The 18,559-nt window shown below is 38.7% G+C and overlaps 1 protein-coding gene across 1 annotated transcript in view; it reads left to right on the top strand.

The window, feature by feature from the left end:
* Positions 1-1,064: 1,064 nt before the first annotated feature.
* The window catches only part of LOC127624592 (whirlin-like), a 123,558-nt gene continuing 106,063 nt past the window's right edge, over positions 1,065-18,559 (top strand). Inside the window, exon 1 of the mRNA XM_052099376.1 lies at positions 1,065-1,799. Within this exon, the coding sequence (XP_051955336.1) occupies positions 1,065-1,799 (735 nt within the window). The remainder of the gene's footprint in view (positions 1,800-18,559) is intronic.

Raw genomic sequence — 18,559 nt, 5'->3', positions numbered from 1 at the left:
GTAAATAGTGGATGTTAAGTATGGATGCACATTTCTTGAGCTTCTAAAACTGGTGTAGCTTTGATATTATTCTTAAAATCCCCTCACAAGGTTAAAGTTTGTCATTGATTTTGTAAATCCTCTTTGTAAAAAGAAAAAGAAAAAAGCTGTCAATATGTTTATCCTCTCCTGAATTCATGATTGCTTTTGAGAACTCCAAAAATAAGCAGCTGGGCATTTGCGAGTCTTGCCGGCCCCACCCGTGTGTTGTTGGTTACTAAGCAACTTATGCGCTCCACATATGCTGCGTCATTTCCTGTGTAGGGACACATTTGAGAGCGCGTTCAGTCGATCCCCACCGACAGCGGAGTGCTCCGTGCTGTATTACTTTTTTCTTTGTGCAGTTATGGTATGAATAACTTTGAGACATGTTGGATTTTCCGTCTTTGGAACACGCCAGAAACACTTCCCGAGGAACTAAACCGCGTTTCAACTTTCTGATCTATTCAGTTATGCGAATTTGATCTTGCCAAAGGGAAAACAACCGTTTGGGTGCTATTACCTCGTAATGCGGGACGAGTGGATTAAAGTAGCAGTTTAAAACGATTTTGCGCGTTAAAAACTTTCAATGCGTTTGATTGTGGTCGTTTTTAAGCTTTTGATTTCTGGATAAAGATCTTGAATTCCCTCATTAGGGATCCACTGTTGGCGACGGAGATACTGGAGAAGCCGCACTGGCCACTTGACCCTTTTTTAACGAAAACAAGACGCACAAGCTTCTGACAGGTGCACCACTTTTTGCTTTAGGACTTAATTGCCAGAAAAGATACTTGCGTAAACAGTGTGTTTATTAAAATTAAAAAACATTTTGTGCGTAATTGTATCCTTCCCTAAATTGATGCGCTTGTTTATAGGGCCACTGTGTTGCCACCCGTTTTGTTTGGTAATAATGACAGCCATCAAGGAACTGCATTGCCATGCGCCGCGCCACAGTCTCTTGTAGTCTCGGCACCAGTGGTACCGCAATGCTCGCCGTGCCTCTCCGCTTCAACGTGGCTCTGTGATCCAGGCAAACGGGCGAGAGGATGAGCACAGACCTGGAGCGCCTGTCCCTGAACTCCTCCTCGGGTAACTCCGTGGCGTCCAGTGTGCGCTCCTTGTCCGCCAACGTGAAGAAGCTGCACAACGCGCTGAACCTGCTGCTCAGCGACTTCGAGAGAGAGCAGTTCATCCACTGTCTAAACGTGTACCACTCCAAACGCAATGTCTACGATCTGGTCCAGACGCTCAAACTCATACTCAACGTCCCGAGCAAGCGTCAGCTTCTGCCCATGTTGCGGCTGGTCATCCCGCGCTCGGATCAGCTGCTGTTCGATCAGTACACCTCAGAGGGGCTCTACTTAAAATCCGACCCACTTACGCGAAATGGTGACCCGGACGGTGCCCATGAAGCTGCTAATTCGAGTCCGACGCACGGGGCTCATTTCTCGGGCCATTCCGCGTCTCAAGCCGCTCTGCGCGGGTCCCCTGACAATATCAGCACCAGCAGCGATGGGACAGCGACTCTTGTTTCTCTAATGGGCAGCAATTTCTTACCGGAGCCCCCAGGAGAGATCCGACAGGTTACCCTCAAGCGTCACAAAAGCAACGAGGGTTTGGGATTTAGCATCCGCGGAGGCTCTGAACATGGAGTTGGGATATATGTGTCACTGGTGGAATCCGGTTCACTGGCTGAAAAAGAGGGTTTGAGAACTGGAGATCAGATATTGAAAGTAAATGACAAAGTGTTCGACCGCGTAACGCACGCAGAGGCAGTTAAAGTAAGTTCAGCGTTGTTTATGTTAAGTTTTGCGATTTATGTGTGAAGTTACTTATTTTATGAAGGCGTGATTAAACTTTGTTATTATTCTTATTTGTTTTTTAATACATTTCTTATCAAATGTACTGCTATTTTTTTGTCTTATGAAGATGTGATTAAATCTATTTCATTTATTGTTGTTCATTCAAAACATGTTTTAATGTTTTTGGTGTGTCGTAGCCTATGTGTGAGGTTGTCTTATGATTGTGTAATTAATCACATATTTAACTTTAATAAAAAAAAATATTTTCACTTTATTATTATTATTATTATTATTATCACACCTTCATATGACAAATTACCTCACACATACAACACAAAAATAACTAATTCAATAAATGATTAATTAATTTTACAAAATCATGTAATAGACCTAATAATCAATTTATTATTATTAATAATAATAATAATAATAATAATAATAATAATAATAATAATACATTTTTATAGAGTTTTAGAATTTTGTGTGGGTTACTTATTTTAAGGGGTTATTAATAAAAATAAAGTAGAAATATTTATTTTATTATTTTTTTTATATATATTTATTTATTTAGCTTTTGTTGTTGGTATCAGAGTAGGCCTAAAGAATCGTATTTTCTGTCTTTCCTTGCTTTACATTTGTGCACCTGGCCACAGATCACAAATTGTATTTAGATCACCGGATTCTTCGCTGTCATTTGACCGCAGAGGAACCGAAGATAGACCGCGCTCCTTCTCCTTCATTGATTATTAATGCGGAACAAGTAGCTGGAACTGTCCCTAGAAGTACCGAGTAATAAGTGCTCACTTTTATTGAGATGAGTTAGCCAGGGACGTCTGTACAAATGCCGATTTTATTGACACGTGTGTGTGTGTGTGTGTGTGTGTGTGTGTGTGTGTGTGTGTGTGTGTGTGTGTGTGTGTGTGTGTGTGTGTGTGTGTGTGTGTGTGTGTGTGTGTGTGTGTGTGCTTGTGGCTTGCCGGTTTCATGAGGAGATTTCTATGCGTGCTCAAAGAGTTCCTCCAAGTTTTTCTGACCTAGTTTTCCTTCAGAAGAAAAGCTAACTTTGCCTAACCTTATGGTAGTACAATTATCATAACTGGAAATGTTTTTGTTTTTGCCTCAGATGTACTATTATGAAGATAAAGGTAGCTGTCCGTGGTGCTGAAATCAGCTATTCAATATGGAGCACCTTCTGTGTTATGCATTCTCTCCAAAAGTCTTTACCAAGAATCATTCCAGCAGCTTTTGTAAGTTGCGGTAAAGCCAAAAAGTTCACATATAGGCCTACTACCGTCATCCTTGTAGGTCCATCCCAGAGATTGAAAAATCAAATGTATCAAACACTGATGAAACTTTAGAAAAGCAGGTAAAAATGAAAGCATACATGTTGAAAGAAATCATGATTAGCTTGGTTGTCATTTACTATTTATATGCTAATAATCATTAAAATACACTATATAACATGGAAGAAATGGACAGTGGTGATAATAAGCTCAGAAAAGACATAAATTTGGAGATGTATTGGCGGATAACTAAAAACTACTCTGTTCCATTAACACTGAGCCATCACTGTCCCTTTGGTGTTTGTTTGAAGCTGTCGCAAGGAAGTGCTGACTCTTCTGAATTCCCTTGTTTGCTCATATCTCTATTGCTCCATGTGAGCCAAGAGATAATTAACATGAACAGTTTGCCGCATTTCTGTATTATTGTTTCCCTCCGTCGCCTGGGGAAATCTGGCACTGTAAGCAGCAAGGTATAAATTCCCGCCACCCTGCAGTTTTTAAACAGAAGCTGGCAGAGGGGTGGAGGCTGCTTTCTCCCAGTTAATTATATTGATCTGCATGAGTAAATTGACGGGCCTCAACCCCGGGCTGATAATGACCTATCTTTTATTTTGCTGCTCTTGTTCATACTATATGTAATGTGGACATAGATAAAAAGGTAGAAGTGGTGCCAACACAAAGAGGAAGGAGGTACACTTTTGTGCCTGTCTGTTATGTGGTGCTTTTGCTATTGGTACTGAATGCAGATACTGTATACTTTCTGTCAGCACCTCCCTGAATACTGAAGCAGGCAGAGATTTATATCTAGTTTTGCCTGACAGAAGGATTGACATCTGTTTCAGGGGCATTACGAAATTCCTACAGACTCCTCTGACATGTGTGATGTGTCCCTTGAACATCATCTGTTTTGTTCTTCTTTGTTGACTGTGTTATTTAGGTGTTTCTTTATAAGCACCACTGTATAAAACTTTTCTAAGTCAGTTGTGACAACTTTATGTGCTCCAACAGATGCAAGTAAAATGTAACAGTAAAATGCTTGAGCAACACTATCGGCAAAACTCATGGTGAAAGTAAAGACCATATAGGCTACATACTGACTGCAAAAAAAAAGAAAAAAGAAATGCATGATGTGACACAATCAGAATTAGCATTTTGGACCAATAGGATTTCGTAGTGGGTGGGGCAGACATAGAAAGCCAGTGATTGAAAAGGTTCTGTCAGTCATCATTTGTTTCAGTCACTGCCGGGTAAGACGGAAAATCAGTTTACATGGAAGAGATAGCTTTTATTGATTGTTGCATTGCCATTTGTGCCTGGTTAGGACACACTGTAAGACTGAAAACATTCCAGTCACTGTATTTGTAGTTTTATTTAATATTAAAATGTTACTATAATATAAATATAACAATTCTTGACCCAGATGAAGTGCTATCCACCATTCAGTCACTCAGTCACATAATGTACTTGGCTTATGGTGAGAGGGCAATGGAAGAATCAATCCAGCAGGATGTTGACAGTTGGGCTGACATCATTATTTTTGCTCTGTCTTTGCTTCATTTTCTTATTTTCTTTCATAAGATAGCTGAGTAGTGGGCTCACTGTCTGTCTCTCTCTGGTTTTCGTCTTTACAGTTGGTGTTGAGATGAGGATAGATTGTACGTACATGCTATATTCAACCCGTGTGCATTATCTTTGCGGGATGTATTGAATACATGCAATGCCCTTTGGCGTTTCGTGATTGGTTAGCTTATTTTCATGGTCCCAAAACTCTGCTCTGCTTACAGGGCTACACTGATAAATGGCAATGCCTTTGGGAATTTCCTCATCTGCTGCTTCAAGCATGACTGCACAGAAGACACTATGGCTATTTTCCAAATCCTGGCTAGGCAAATATAGCTGCATAACCTCATAAGTGACTGATTCGGAACGCACTGTAGACTTCGGAGAATGGTATGATGTCTTTAAATGCATCCTACATAGGCTATGTTTTGGAATAGAGCATGTCCCCTCTTCTCATTTTCCCTTCATCTTTCCTTACTTTCATCACCATAATTTGCCATGCAGAGCACCTTTTAGATATTGTTTGGGCAAATGAATTTTAATGCTGTTGTGTTTCTCAGGCAGACAGACTGTCAGACAGAACTACAGGCCATTTATTTGAGACCACTGTGGTCCTTTGGCTCAAAATTAGAGGAGGTTAAATCCCTCTTGCCTTTTTTGTTCTGACACTGTGAGATGATTGAAACAGAAGTGTTTACCAGCTAAAGCAAGCAAAATGAAGGCAAATGCTGCTTTGCTATCGCAGTTAGAGCCATGAGAGAAGATTCATCACTAGGTCATGTCTCTAAGTATACGTGTGCACTGAAGTGAGCAAAGCTAAGCGGGCATTTTCGATTCATTCCATGGGAGTTTAACGCCCCTCTGCTAATTGTCTCAGGGGAGGAAATTCATTTTTTATTCGAGTTTACACGATCTCTTGTTCATTACATGGGCTTAGGGCAGATGACTGACTGTCTGCTGTATTCTTCATTTTGATTTAGCTTCACTATAAAACAGAGAACATACAGTGCCTTGCTCTGACAGACCTCATCAATTTAAGGTAGGGCAGGATTGATGCTCGGCCATTACACCCCTGTTGGGCACCTGTTGATATTTTGCTGACGGTGGATAATTGGTCAATATTTCGATGACATCAGGACCTCCCTGTTTTAGCACCTGATCTGTTGAAATAACTGATAAATCATGTGCTGAGGTAACTGCAGTTTAATGGTTATAAGAATTTGGGTTTGCTACCACAATGGTTGTAGGTATGATCCTTGGCCAGGGGTGACCCGATGTTTGGACACATTTGAAAGACTTTAAAAGTACTTACAACGCATTTAAGGTACATATTTTATCAGTTTGTGTGTTCTCTGAGAGTTGAACCCATTTCCTTGCCATTGCTAGCACCATACTGTACAGCAGGGGTGTTCAACCTCTTCTCTGTAACACCTTATTATAACTTTCTTTAAGAACATTATCATTTCTACATTATAGAAAGCTGTACAGAATATTAGTTAGAAAGGTAGAAATTATTTAATGTTAGAAATGTCATGAACATGCAAAAAAATACATTTTTATATATGTTCTCCATTGAGAACCTTCAGGGTCAAGTAAGGCATTCCATAACCCAAGTGTGCATCACGTGTGTCCAATACAGCCACTACAGCATTCTTACTAAATGGGGTTAAGAAGGAAATTCACTGCATATGGTCAGTTTCTTAAGAGCACCATACAACAAAGAGCTTCCATGAGCAGGCAAACCTCTGAATGGTTCAATACCAGTAAAGCTTCTATGCAAGAATTTATCAAATGGTTTTGATTGCATGGATTTCACATTTGTCCAACTCTTACATTTTATTAATTTTTTTTAACTTTTTTTCAGAAAGTGAATAGTTGCAGAAATTCTGACAACTCCATTTGGCTGCACTTGTCGCACAGTGCAGTGAAAACATAGTTTTTCACCTGCCAAAAATACTTTTCAGAAATGTGTGTGTATTATTATTATTATTATTATTGCTTGGAAATGACTACACTTTCAGTATAATTCAAGATGAATCTCTCGCACTCTCGTTTTCTTTTTGGCTCTCTTTTTCTCCCTCACACACTCACACACATAATGTGCACCACACATTGAATTATTCTATAAAGGCAAAGAAAGATGCCTTGACTTGTCATGCCAGTCTCTCTTCTACGTTGAAGAAAAGTCAGTAGGAAAGTGAAGAATAACAGAAATAGTGCTTGACTGTTATTTTATTTTTTTCCCAGAGAGAAAATCCTTGACAAACAACCACACCAGAAAAAGAGCTTATATCTGGTTACACAAGGCTTGAATTCTGTTGAATTAGATAATCAGTTGCTCTTGAATAATTGTATTTTTAAACTCTAGCTTGACAGGACTTAAAAGATCTCAAGACAGTCTGTAAAATCATACAAGAGTGCTGCTAGATTTGGAGAGGCCCTTGTGCTAAAAAATATTGGGGCCCCATTTGCCTTACAGTATAGTTATCTATACCATGTTATGAATAATTACCATATGCAAATGCCATGGTATTTACCTGGTAGTCCAATGTACTTCAAATACTACCATGGTACATTTAAAACAAACAAACATGGTAAGACTGTAAAACTTTTGTGTATAGTGATTTATTTATTAACTGGACTATACTCTGTTTGCAACTAACCTCTGTTCCAAAGTGACATATTCCTATGTTTTGTGCATGCAATATAATTATAATTTTTGTGCAGTATATGCAATAGGCATTTGTAGCTATTAATAACCCTCTGCACTACATTTATGACTTTCCTGTTCTCTCCTGAGACCGAAAGACCCAAGCATGTAATGTAATACAGTTCAGCCTGACCCTTCCCCCATCTTCCAAAGCCAATATCCCTTTGTCTTCCTAGGACCCAGGCCATCTGTTGCATGGGCTTTTGTGTGTGCAGTATGGCTGGCCACCTCTAGTCTTAGGGAGACAGAATGGAAGAAGTGGTGAAATTCAGTGTGTCTTTAATGAGGTAGTGCAGTATTGCTGATATGCATGCTCTTTGCCACTGGCCTGTCTCCTGTCACTTGCCTCTGATTGGCTGACACCTCTGTCATGGACTCCTGCTGGTTAATAATTGAACAAGCTCCACCTTGTATCAACACATGCAACTACTGTCAGACAGAGAGGGAGAGAGGAAAAGAGAAGAGTGTGAGATGTAGATATTTTATCATAGCTAACTATCTGTTAGAGGAATGCAACTTGGTTGGCATCAAAATCCTTTGCAATCAAAAAAGTTTGTATCAAAAACCTATGCAGACAAAAAAGTGTGCAAACGGAAGACTGGATCTAGTTGTCATATGGGATGCTACATGGTGAGCTCTATCTCTGTGACTAACACTAAAACACTCTTTTCAAATTATCTGTTGTCCAACGTCTGTTTTTCTTTGCCAACTCTAACCTTTTCTCAAAAGTGGCTTTTTCTTTGAAATTTTTTCCATAAGGCCTGCACCCCTGAGTCTTCTATTTACTGTTGTACATGAAACTGTTGTTGAGCTCTATTTCTCAAACTAGAGACTCTTATGTACTTCTTGTATCCTCTTTGTTTAGTTGCACATCTGGCCTTCCACATCTCTTTCTGTCCTTGTTAGAGCCAGTTGTTCTTTGTCTTTGAAGACTGTAGTGCACACCTTTGTATGAAATCTTCAGTGTTTTGGCAATTTCAAGCATTGTATATCCTTCATTCCTCAAAACAATGATTGACTGACACTTTTCTAGAGAAAGCCACTTCTTTTTTGCCATTTTTGCAATATGGTAAATGGTCTGCACTTATATAGCGCCTTTTTAAGCCTTAACAGTATTCACCTCGTCTCATTCACCCATACACCAATGGCAGCAGAGCTGCTATGTAAGGTGCTAGCCTGCCATTGGGAGCAACTTGGGGTTCAGTGTCTTGCCCAAGGACACTTCAGCATGTGGAGTCATGTGGGCCAGGATTCAAACCACCTACCCTGCGAATAGTGGCCGATCCGCTCTACCAACTGAGCCACAGCTGCCTCTACTATATTTACCTTAAGACATGCCAGTCTATTGCATACTGTGGCAACTCAAAAACAAACACAAAGACAATGTTAAGCTTCACTTAAGAAACCAAATAGCTTTCAACTGTGTTTGATATAATTGCAAGTGATTTTCTTAGCACCAAATTAGTAATTTAGCATGATTACTCAAGGATAATATGTTGGAGTGATGGCTGCTGGAAATGTGGCCTGTCTAGATTTTATTAAAAATGACTTTTCAAATAGCGATGATGCTGTTTTTTTTACGTCGGTAATGTCCTTTTTGATCAGTTTAATACCACTTTGGTGAATTAAAGTACCAATTTCCTTCCAAAACTGCAAAATCTGTACATTATTCCAAAAGTTTGGCCGCCAGTGTATATAAAATCATAATAATCTAAGTACTGACTACAGTTCACCTAAATTCCAAAGAAAAATATTGTCATTTAGAGCATTTATTTGTAGAAAATGCCAACTGGTCAAAATAAAAAAATATATGTTTTCAGACCTCAAATAATGTAAATAAAACAAGTTCATATACATTTTTAAACAGAACAATACTAATGCTTTAACTTAGGATGAGTTCAGAAATCAATATTTGGTGAGATAACCCTGATTTTCAATCACAGCTTTCATGTGTCTTGGCATGCTCTCTACCAGTCTTTCACATTGCATTTGTGTGACTTTATGCCACTCCTGGCGCAAAAATTCAAGCAGCTTGGCTTTGTTCGATGGCTTGTGTCCATCAAGCTTCCTCTTGATCACATTCCAGAGGTTTAATTGGGGTTCAGGTCTGGGGATTGGGCTGGCCATGACAGGGGCTTGGTCCGGTGCTCCTTCATCCACACCTTGAAGACAAATCTGCCCAATTCCAGCCTTTCTACATTTACATTTACATTTATTCATTTGGCAGACGCTTTTATCCAAAGCGACTTACAAAAGAGAAAAACATTTTCTGAAGCACTCCCAGATCATCCGTCTAACCCTTAGATGACCAGGTAGAGGATCGGTGATGATCTGGGGATGCTTCAGCAAGGCTGGAATGGGGCAGATTTGTCTTTGTGAAGGATGCATGAATCAAGTACATACTAGAGTATCCTGGAAGAAAACTTGCTTCCTTCTGCTGGGGAATGTTCCCCAACTCTGAGGATTGTTTTTTCCAGCAGCAATGCTCCATGCCACACAGCCAGGCCAGTCAAGGTGTGGAGGAGGACCACCAGATCAAGAAACTGTAATGGCCAGCCCAATCTCCAGACCTGAACCCCATTGAAAACCTCTGGAATGTGATGAAGAGGAAGATGCCACATGCCATCAAACAAAGACAAGCTGCTTGAATTTTTTGTCAGGAGTGGCATAAAGTCACTCAACAGCAATGTGAAAGACTGGTAGAGAGCATGCCAAGATGCATGAAAGCTGTGATTGAAAGTCAGGGTCATTCCACCAAATATTTATTTCTGAATTTTGTGTAACAATTCACATCAATCTACACTCCATACCCCATTATGACAAAGCATAAAACAGATTTTTGATAACTTTGCAAATGTATTAAAAAGAAAAAACTGAAATATCACATTGACATAAGTAATCAGATCCTTTAATATAACACTTGAAATTTAGATCAAGTGCATCCCATTTCTCTGGATGTTTCTACAATTTGATTGAAGTCCACCTGTGGCAAATTCAATTGACTGGAAATTATTTTGAAAAGGCACACGCCTGCCTATATAAGGTACCACAGCTGAAAAAGCATATCAGAGCTAAAACCAAGCCATGAGGTCAAAGGAACTGCCTGCAGAGCTCAGAGACAGGATTGAGTCGAGGCACAGATCTGGGAAAGGCTACAAAAATATTTTGGCTACATTGAAGGTTCCCAAGAGCACAGTGGCCTCCATAATTCTTAAATGGAAGAAGTTTGGATCAACCAGGACTCTTCTTAGAGCTGGCCGCCCGGCCAAACTGAGTAATCGGGGGAGAAGGGCCTTGGTAAGAGAGGTGAACAAGAACCTGATTGTCACTCTGGTTGAGCTCCAGAGATCATGTGTGGACATGAGAAACTTTTAGAAGGACAACATTATTGCAACACTCCACCGATCTGGGCTTTATGGCAGAGTGGCCAAATGGAAGCCTCTCCTCAGTGCAGGACACACGAATGCCCGCTTGGAATTTGCAAAAAAGCACCTAAAGTACTCTTGGACTGTGAGAAACAAAATTCTCTGGTCCGATGAAATGAAGATTGAACTGTTTGGCCTCAATTCTAAGCATCATGTCTGGAGGAAACCAGGCACCGCTCATCACCTGCACAATACCATCCCAGCGGTGAAGCATGGTGGTGGTAGCATCATGCTGTGGGGGTGTTTTTCAATGGCAGGGACTGTGGGACTGGCCAGGTATGAAGGAAAGCAGAATGCAGCAAAATACAGAGATATCCTTAAATAAAACCTGGTCCAGAGCACTCAGGTCCTCAGACTGGGCAGAAGGTTCATCTTCCAACAGGACAACAATGCTAAGCACACAGCCAAGACAACACAAGAGTGGCTTAGGGACAACTCTGTGAATGTCCTTGAGTAGCCCAGCCAGAGCCCAGACTTGAACCCTATCAAAATTCTCTGGAGAGATCTGAAAATGGCTGCCCACCGACAGTCCCCATCCAACCAGACAGAGCTTGAGAGGATCTGCAGAGATTATGACAGAAAATGTCAATATCCAGGTGTGCAAAGCTTGTTGCATCATACCCAAATAGATTGAGGCTGTAATCGCTGCCAAAGGTGCTTCAACTTAATACTGAGTTAATCTTATTCTTATGTCAATGTGATATTTCAGTTTTTTCTTTTTAATAATTTTTCAAAGTTATCAAAAATCTGGTTCTTGCTTTGTCATTATGGGGTATGGAGTGTACTTTGTTGTGGAAAAAAATATTTAAAGCATTTTAGCATCAGGCTATACCATAACAAAATGTGGAAAAAAATTAAGAGGTCTGAATATCTATATCTATATATTATAGAGACATTGTTTAAAAACCTCTGGAACTGAAATAATTGTAATACAATTATTTTTATTTATTTTATTATTAAATTATTATTAAATGTTATTGTTGTTAAACAAAAGTTTAAACTATGTTCTCAGGACAAGGGTTTCCATAAATGTCAGGTTGGGGCAAGTTGTCAAATATTTATTGGGGCTAATATTCACGTGTTTTAAATGTAAAGATTTTAATAATTACATTATTTGTTGGCCAAAAGGCTTTGATATTTTTGTACATTACCTTTTACATTTTTCATGAAAGGCTTTTGTGTTATTTTAAAATGTTTGGCCAAAAAGCCTATTATAGGCGGTTCCATTATACCAATTTACCCCATATAGTGGAACAACATGCAACTGGGGCATATTTTCACAAAATGTCAATGTGCTCAACGAACTTTATAATTTTTCCTTGGCAACAACAGTGAAAATGTTTGATGTTGGTTTTTGTTGTTGTTTTGCAGCCAAGACTTCCCAAACAGAAATGAACCTATCCTGAAAAATATTCACTGGAGTAAAAATTGTGACAACTGGCCTCTGTCTCCCCTAAATATGTGCATGTGTGTTTAAATATAGTATCACTGTATGCATTGTATAACCTCTCCCCCTCCCTCTCTCTTCTTTTTGATTTCATCACTTGATTAGAGTGCGTGTTACCTGCATACATGCCCTGAATGCAAAATAAAAATTCAGTTTTTCTGCATTATACACCCTGTTCATCTAGAACTGCACCATCACGTACACATACATACACAGTATACACATGTACCCCCACACATAAGCACAAACATGGCCTCATACTTCTAAATATGTCTTTTTTATAGAAAATTGTACTGATCTAAATGACATTTATGAGGATGTATACAGAGCCCCAGGCAGAACCAACATCATGTGATGAACACAGCCATGTGTGTACACTACAGTAAATGCATTTACGTATGAGTGTGCTTTAGGAGGAAATTAGCAAGCAAAATATCAATAGCCAGCATGTAGGTTTGTTTTGTTGATTCCATTGGTTTTTATTGTCATGTGACTCTAATGACTGGTCTTTAGAGTTTGTTGAATAAAGCGGCAAAACTGTATGAGTCTTCTTGTTGCTTAGACTGTCTGCTGTGTAAAAACCCATTAAATGGCTAAATGGCTGCCCCTCCTTGGGAGGAAGTTCACGCTGAGCCTTTGTCGATGTGCATGTGACTCTCACTCTGAATGGCTACACTTGGCAATTTTTGCTGCCGCATGGGAGCAGAGGTGGTTAGAGTTGCCAAAAACTGCCCTCATGTAAAATTACAATTAAAAAATAATTACTCAAGTAGAAGAAAAATTATTAACATAAATAATTACTTGAGTAAGAAAGTATCTAATTAAAAGATTACTCAACTCATTACTTTCACAAATGACACATAATGGATGTTAACTCCCCTATATTCCATTACAGAATACACATTTGACATGCATTAGAGAATCATTATTAATGGAAATTCACCATCATGTTGTTCCAAACCCGTATGACTTACTTTCTTCCATGCAACACAATAAGGAGATTTTAGACAGAATGTAAAGTAAGTAAAGTCAGGTCACCATTTACTTTCAGTGAATGTGTTTTTTCTATTTTGAAAGTGAATGGTGACTGAGACAGTTTTTAACTGTCAGTCTCTAACATCTTTTGGGTTCCACAGAATACAGAAGGTCACATGGGTTTGGAACAACATGAAGGTAGGAAAATTATTACAGAATATAAAATTACGACTGAGCAATCACTTTAAAGGGATAGTTCACCTGAAGATGAAAATTCTCTCATCAATTACTCACCCTCAAACCATCGCAGATTTGTATGAGTTCCTTTCTTCTGCAGAACAAATTATGATTTTTAGAAGAATATTTCAGCTCTGTAGGTCCATACAAGGCATGTGAATGGGTGCCAAAATGTTGATGCTCCAAAAAGCAAATAAAGGAATCATAAAAGTAATCCATATGACTCCAGTAGTTAAATTAATATCTTCAGAAGTGATATGATAGGTGTGTGTGAGAATGAAACAGATCAATATTTATCAATTTTTGCTAGACATTGGTCTCCCTGCCCAGCAGGGGGTGATATGCAGCTAAGAATGTGAATCACCAAAAACACAAGAAGAAGAATGTGAAAGTGATCCGTTTCTCACCCACACCTCTCATATTGCTTCTGAAGATATTGATTTCTTTTATACTGACTTATGTGATTTTTTTTGTTAGCTTTCAAATGTTGGCACCTATTCACTTGCATTGTATGGACCAAAAGAGCTGAGAAATTATTTAAAAAAAATATCTTAATTTGAGTTTAGCAGATGAAAGAAAGTCATACACATCTGACATAAGAGTGAGTACATGATAATTTTTTGGGTGAACTATCCCTTTAAGAGCCCTTTTCAGATCTGTATGAATTCGTCAATAAGAACAGAGGTTTGGAAACCTTTCTCGTAAAATGTGAACAAAGTCCCATAGGGACATTATACAGTATATAATGCTGAAATATATAAACCAAAGCAAGATCATGCTTTATTAATGCATACTTTTGCTTTTTGATAGCATTTAGTTGTTAGTTCCATGTTATTAAAGATTTCAGTGTCATATTTAGATAATTAATACTGAACCACTCCCAAAACGTAAGCAGCCTGCATAAGGCCCATAATCCCGGTCACACAACACTCTCTTCACAATACGATCACCTCATGTCCACACATCTCTCAAGCTTGTGACTCGCAGTACATTTGCAGAAATGCTGTCTGTTCAAGCTCCAGTTATCAATCCCGTGAACGGCAGAGCAAAAGGTATTTACACTTAACTTGGATGTTTACATGGATTTATAGTTACTCAGCCCGTAGCTGCCATAGTTTCCAGTACCCCCCACGAGGGCGTGGGTTAAATTTGTAAATACTGCTCATGCCATGTGGGATCCGGGACAAAGTGCACTGATATATTGCTAAACATTTACACTTAAAAACTGATGTCACAAGAGCTAATATTTATAGAATCACCCTGAAAATTACCATCACCATGATTCAGAAAAGCCTGCGTTACCATTAGAGCCATGACTTACCTCTGCGTGCTGCCTTAAGTTGGAGCTGCAATTTTAATCTTGAAATATCCGCTTGTCTTGGTGTTAAATAAGGGCATTGCATGAAGAAACTATCCTTTTATCACTGTGAAGAATGAAGAAAGTGTTTCACTTATTAAGAAGAACATGATGCTGCAACAGTGATGGACTAGGCTTGAGTGACAGTCTGTGACAGCGTGCACAGCTGTGAATTTCCGCTGTCGTAAAAGTCTCAATCAATAATCTCTCAATAAATTACGCATTCATTAAAATTAAACCCAGTAATGTAACGACAGGAATGCCGCCCATTGTAACTAAGTAAAAGTAAACAAAATCATTCGAAATATACTTTAGTGAGAGTAAAAAGTACCCACTTTTAAACCTACTTTAAAATATATTTTTCAATAAAAAATGTAGTAAATGTAGCACATTATTACCCACCTCTGCATGGGAGGAATGGCGGTAATTGACTTACAAAGGTTACTTTCATGTAGTTTTTCTCTTTTATCGCAGTGCTATCCAGCACTGTCTGCCTCATCTGTCTGTATGTATCGGACTTCTTAATTAATCATCAGCTCTGGGTCTATCGATCAGATTTTATTGCCAGAGGACATTGTTTCGCTGATTTGCTGGATGGCTTTATGGCTGGCACTGTTCAACAGATGCATCTGCTAATTGACCCTCTCTTACTACAGTGTGTTTTTGTGCTAGGTTGAGTCACCAGCACCTTTCAGGCGTGTGGGCACCAAAAACAGTGCCTAGTTTGCAAACACAGGGCATTAAAGTGTAATAGCAATATGTCAGAATGATGGAGTCTGTTACTCTGTTCCAAAACACAGTCTGCTGCCTGAAGACTAGGGTACACATCGTTTTTTGTTCTAGCCTTTAAAGGAATAGCTTACCCAAAACATTTTATTCTTTCATAATTTACTCACATTCATGTCGTTCAAAACTCATATGACTTTATTTCTTTTGTGGAACACAAAAGAAAATATTTCAGTCCGTCTTTTTGATACAATGCCAGTGGAAAGTGCATCACTTTAAAACTTAAAAGGGACCCAAAAGTATCATAAAATGAGTCCATGCAACTCATGCATCATATTTTTCTGGTTAGAAACTACAAAAGTTTTTTCCGTCATGGTCTGGGGTGGTGTGTCACAGCATCATCGGACTGAGCTTGTTGTCATTGCTGGCAATCTCAATGCTGTGCGTTACAGGGAAGACATCCTCCTCCCTCATGTGGTAACCTTCCTGCAGTCTCATCCTGACATGATCCTCCAGCATGACAATACCACCAGCCATACTGCTCATTCTGTGCATGATTTCCTGCAAGACAGGAATGTCAGTGTTCTGCCATGGCCAGCGAAGAGCCCTGATCTCAATCACATGGAACACGTCTGGACCTGTTGGTTCGGAGGGTGAGGGATAGGGCCATCCCCCCCAGAAATGTCCGGGAACTTGCAAGCGCCTTGGTGGAAGAGTGTACAACTTACAGCAAGAACTGTCAAATGTGGTGCTGTCCATGAGGAAGAGATGCACTGCAGTACTTAATGCAGCTCGTGGCCACACCAGATACGGACTGTTACTTTTGAATTTGACCCCCCCCCCCTTTGTTCAGGGACACATTATTCCATTTCTGTTCAGTTTATGTCTTAGTTGTTGAATCTTTTGTAAGTTCAGACAAATATTTACACGTATTAAGTTTGCTGAAAATAAATGCAGTGACAGTGGTTGCACTGTCACCTCACAGCAAGAAGGTCCCGGGTCGATTCCCAACTGAGCCTTTCTGTGTGGATTTTGCAAGTTCTCCTGTGTTTGCGTTGGTTTCCTCCGGGTGCTCTGGTTTCCCCCACAAGTCCAAAAACATGCAGTTTTAGTGAATCAGTGACTCTAAAATCGCCCTGTAGGTGTGAGAGAGAGTCCCCCAGCCACTGGGGGTTGCATCAGAAAGGGCATCCAGTGCAAAACCTGTGCCAAGTCAAATGTACGGATCACGGATGGTCCATTGTGGCACCCCTAATTGGAGCTGCCAAAAGAAGAATATTTTTTTGTTTAACATGTTAACCGCATCTATCTAAATATAAATGTGGTGGGCACATATATATTAAAAAAATATATGTATAAACATATAAATGTAATTATTGTTGTCTCGGTCATGTCTTGTCCAGGTCTGTGCAGATATGTAGCAAAATTTCCAGAAATATTTTATGGTGTTTATGGTGCTATTATTTAGAATGAATTCACTGTTACACATTGCTGCATTTGATTGTAATCATGATGGCTGGAATATTCAGTCAGATCAATGTAATATAAACTTCTAATCCATTGGGACTTTTTGTAGAGTAATAATTAAAAATGATTAATGCTTAAAGCACTCGTCTTCCCAGAAGGATCAGGTCTGTTATCTTATTAAAACATTTTGTGGCAGGTTTGAAAGCATCCCATTCAGAAGAGAAGATGACATTTTTGGTGACAGAGGATTTAGATCTAGAGAGATAATTAAGATGTTTTGGGCAGATTATTAAAATCGTTTTTAGTGAGGAAGTGCTTTTAAGAGGACAATTTAATTTAATTCTCCAAATGCTGGCTGTTTTCCTCTCCTTTATGAAGGAAATGATTCAGCGTAGGGGTCAGGCATATGGAGATATTAATACTGCCGTGATGTTTGCAGGGTCAGAACAGGGCGCTATGTTTTATTATAACTCCCTGGACTATGATGGAGCGGCTGAAGCTTGAGGATTTTAGTCTGCACCAGGTCCACATAATTGATTTTGTTCTGAGATTAATGTTTTCCAGAATGTTTAGACAAATGAGTTCTCTTCGTGGATGTTCTGAGCCTTCAGATCAGTGATGAAAGGCAGATGATATTCATCCTGTTCTGGGATACCTAAATTCAGACCTTTACACTACAGTGTTTGGGAATCTACTTTGAAACTGTCGCTTCCAAAGTTATATATTTACTAAATACACACACAGTATATATATATATTACTATATTCATGGTTTGGAGGGTTACTTTTTAAATGTATACCACTGCAGATTATAGAATACATGCTGTAAAATGTAATTTGTAACATATTTCGTTAGATTACTCAAGGTCAGTAACATATTCTAAATACTTTGGATTTCTTCTTCAGCGCTTGTAGATTTTTTTCAATTGTTTTGACTATAAAAACTCATACATTATCTGAAAATACATTATCTGAAAAACAATAAAAAAAATTATCAAGAATATGATTATTGCCCTAATATCAAATATCTTGTATCTTAATAGAATATTTTATATCTCAAATATCTGATATCTTAATAGAAAAAATTATGATCCAACGTGCATATAAAATGGCTACAAATAGCATTTTAGCTTAGCATAAAGCTGACAATTTACACAAGGTTTATTTCTATTTCTTCTGCTCCAAACTTACTTCAAACTTACTTTGTCTGCTCGTATGAATGTAACACATCATAAGAAAGTGTTTCACCGCTGTTCAAATGCACTTTGGATCGCATCATTTATATGTATAAATGTTTTCCATCTTGGAAGTACTAAATATTAAATGAAACAAATGACAATAAAATGCAAAGTAATCTCTTCAGTAATCAAAATACTTTTTGAAATGTAACTATTCTAAATACAAATGATTTAAATCTGAACTGTAGTGGAATACAGTTACTTTTATTTTGTATTTTAAATACATAAGCCCTCTACATGTATTCCGTTACTCCCAAACCCTGACTATATATATAAAATATATGAATGCTACTTTTCAGGTAGCTACTCCCCAAC

Source organism: Xyrauchen texanus, chromosome 31, assembly GCF_025860055.1.
Source record: "Xyrauchen texanus isolate HMW12.3.18 chromosome 31, RBS_HiC_50CHRs, whole genome shotgun sequence".
Classification (NCBI taxonomy): domain Eukaryota; kingdom Metazoa; phylum Chordata; class Actinopteri; order Cypriniformes; family Catostomidae; genus Xyrauchen; species Xyrauchen texanus.
Note: the sequence above shows the minus strand (reverse complement) of the source record. Positions and strands in the feature narration are given on the sequence as shown.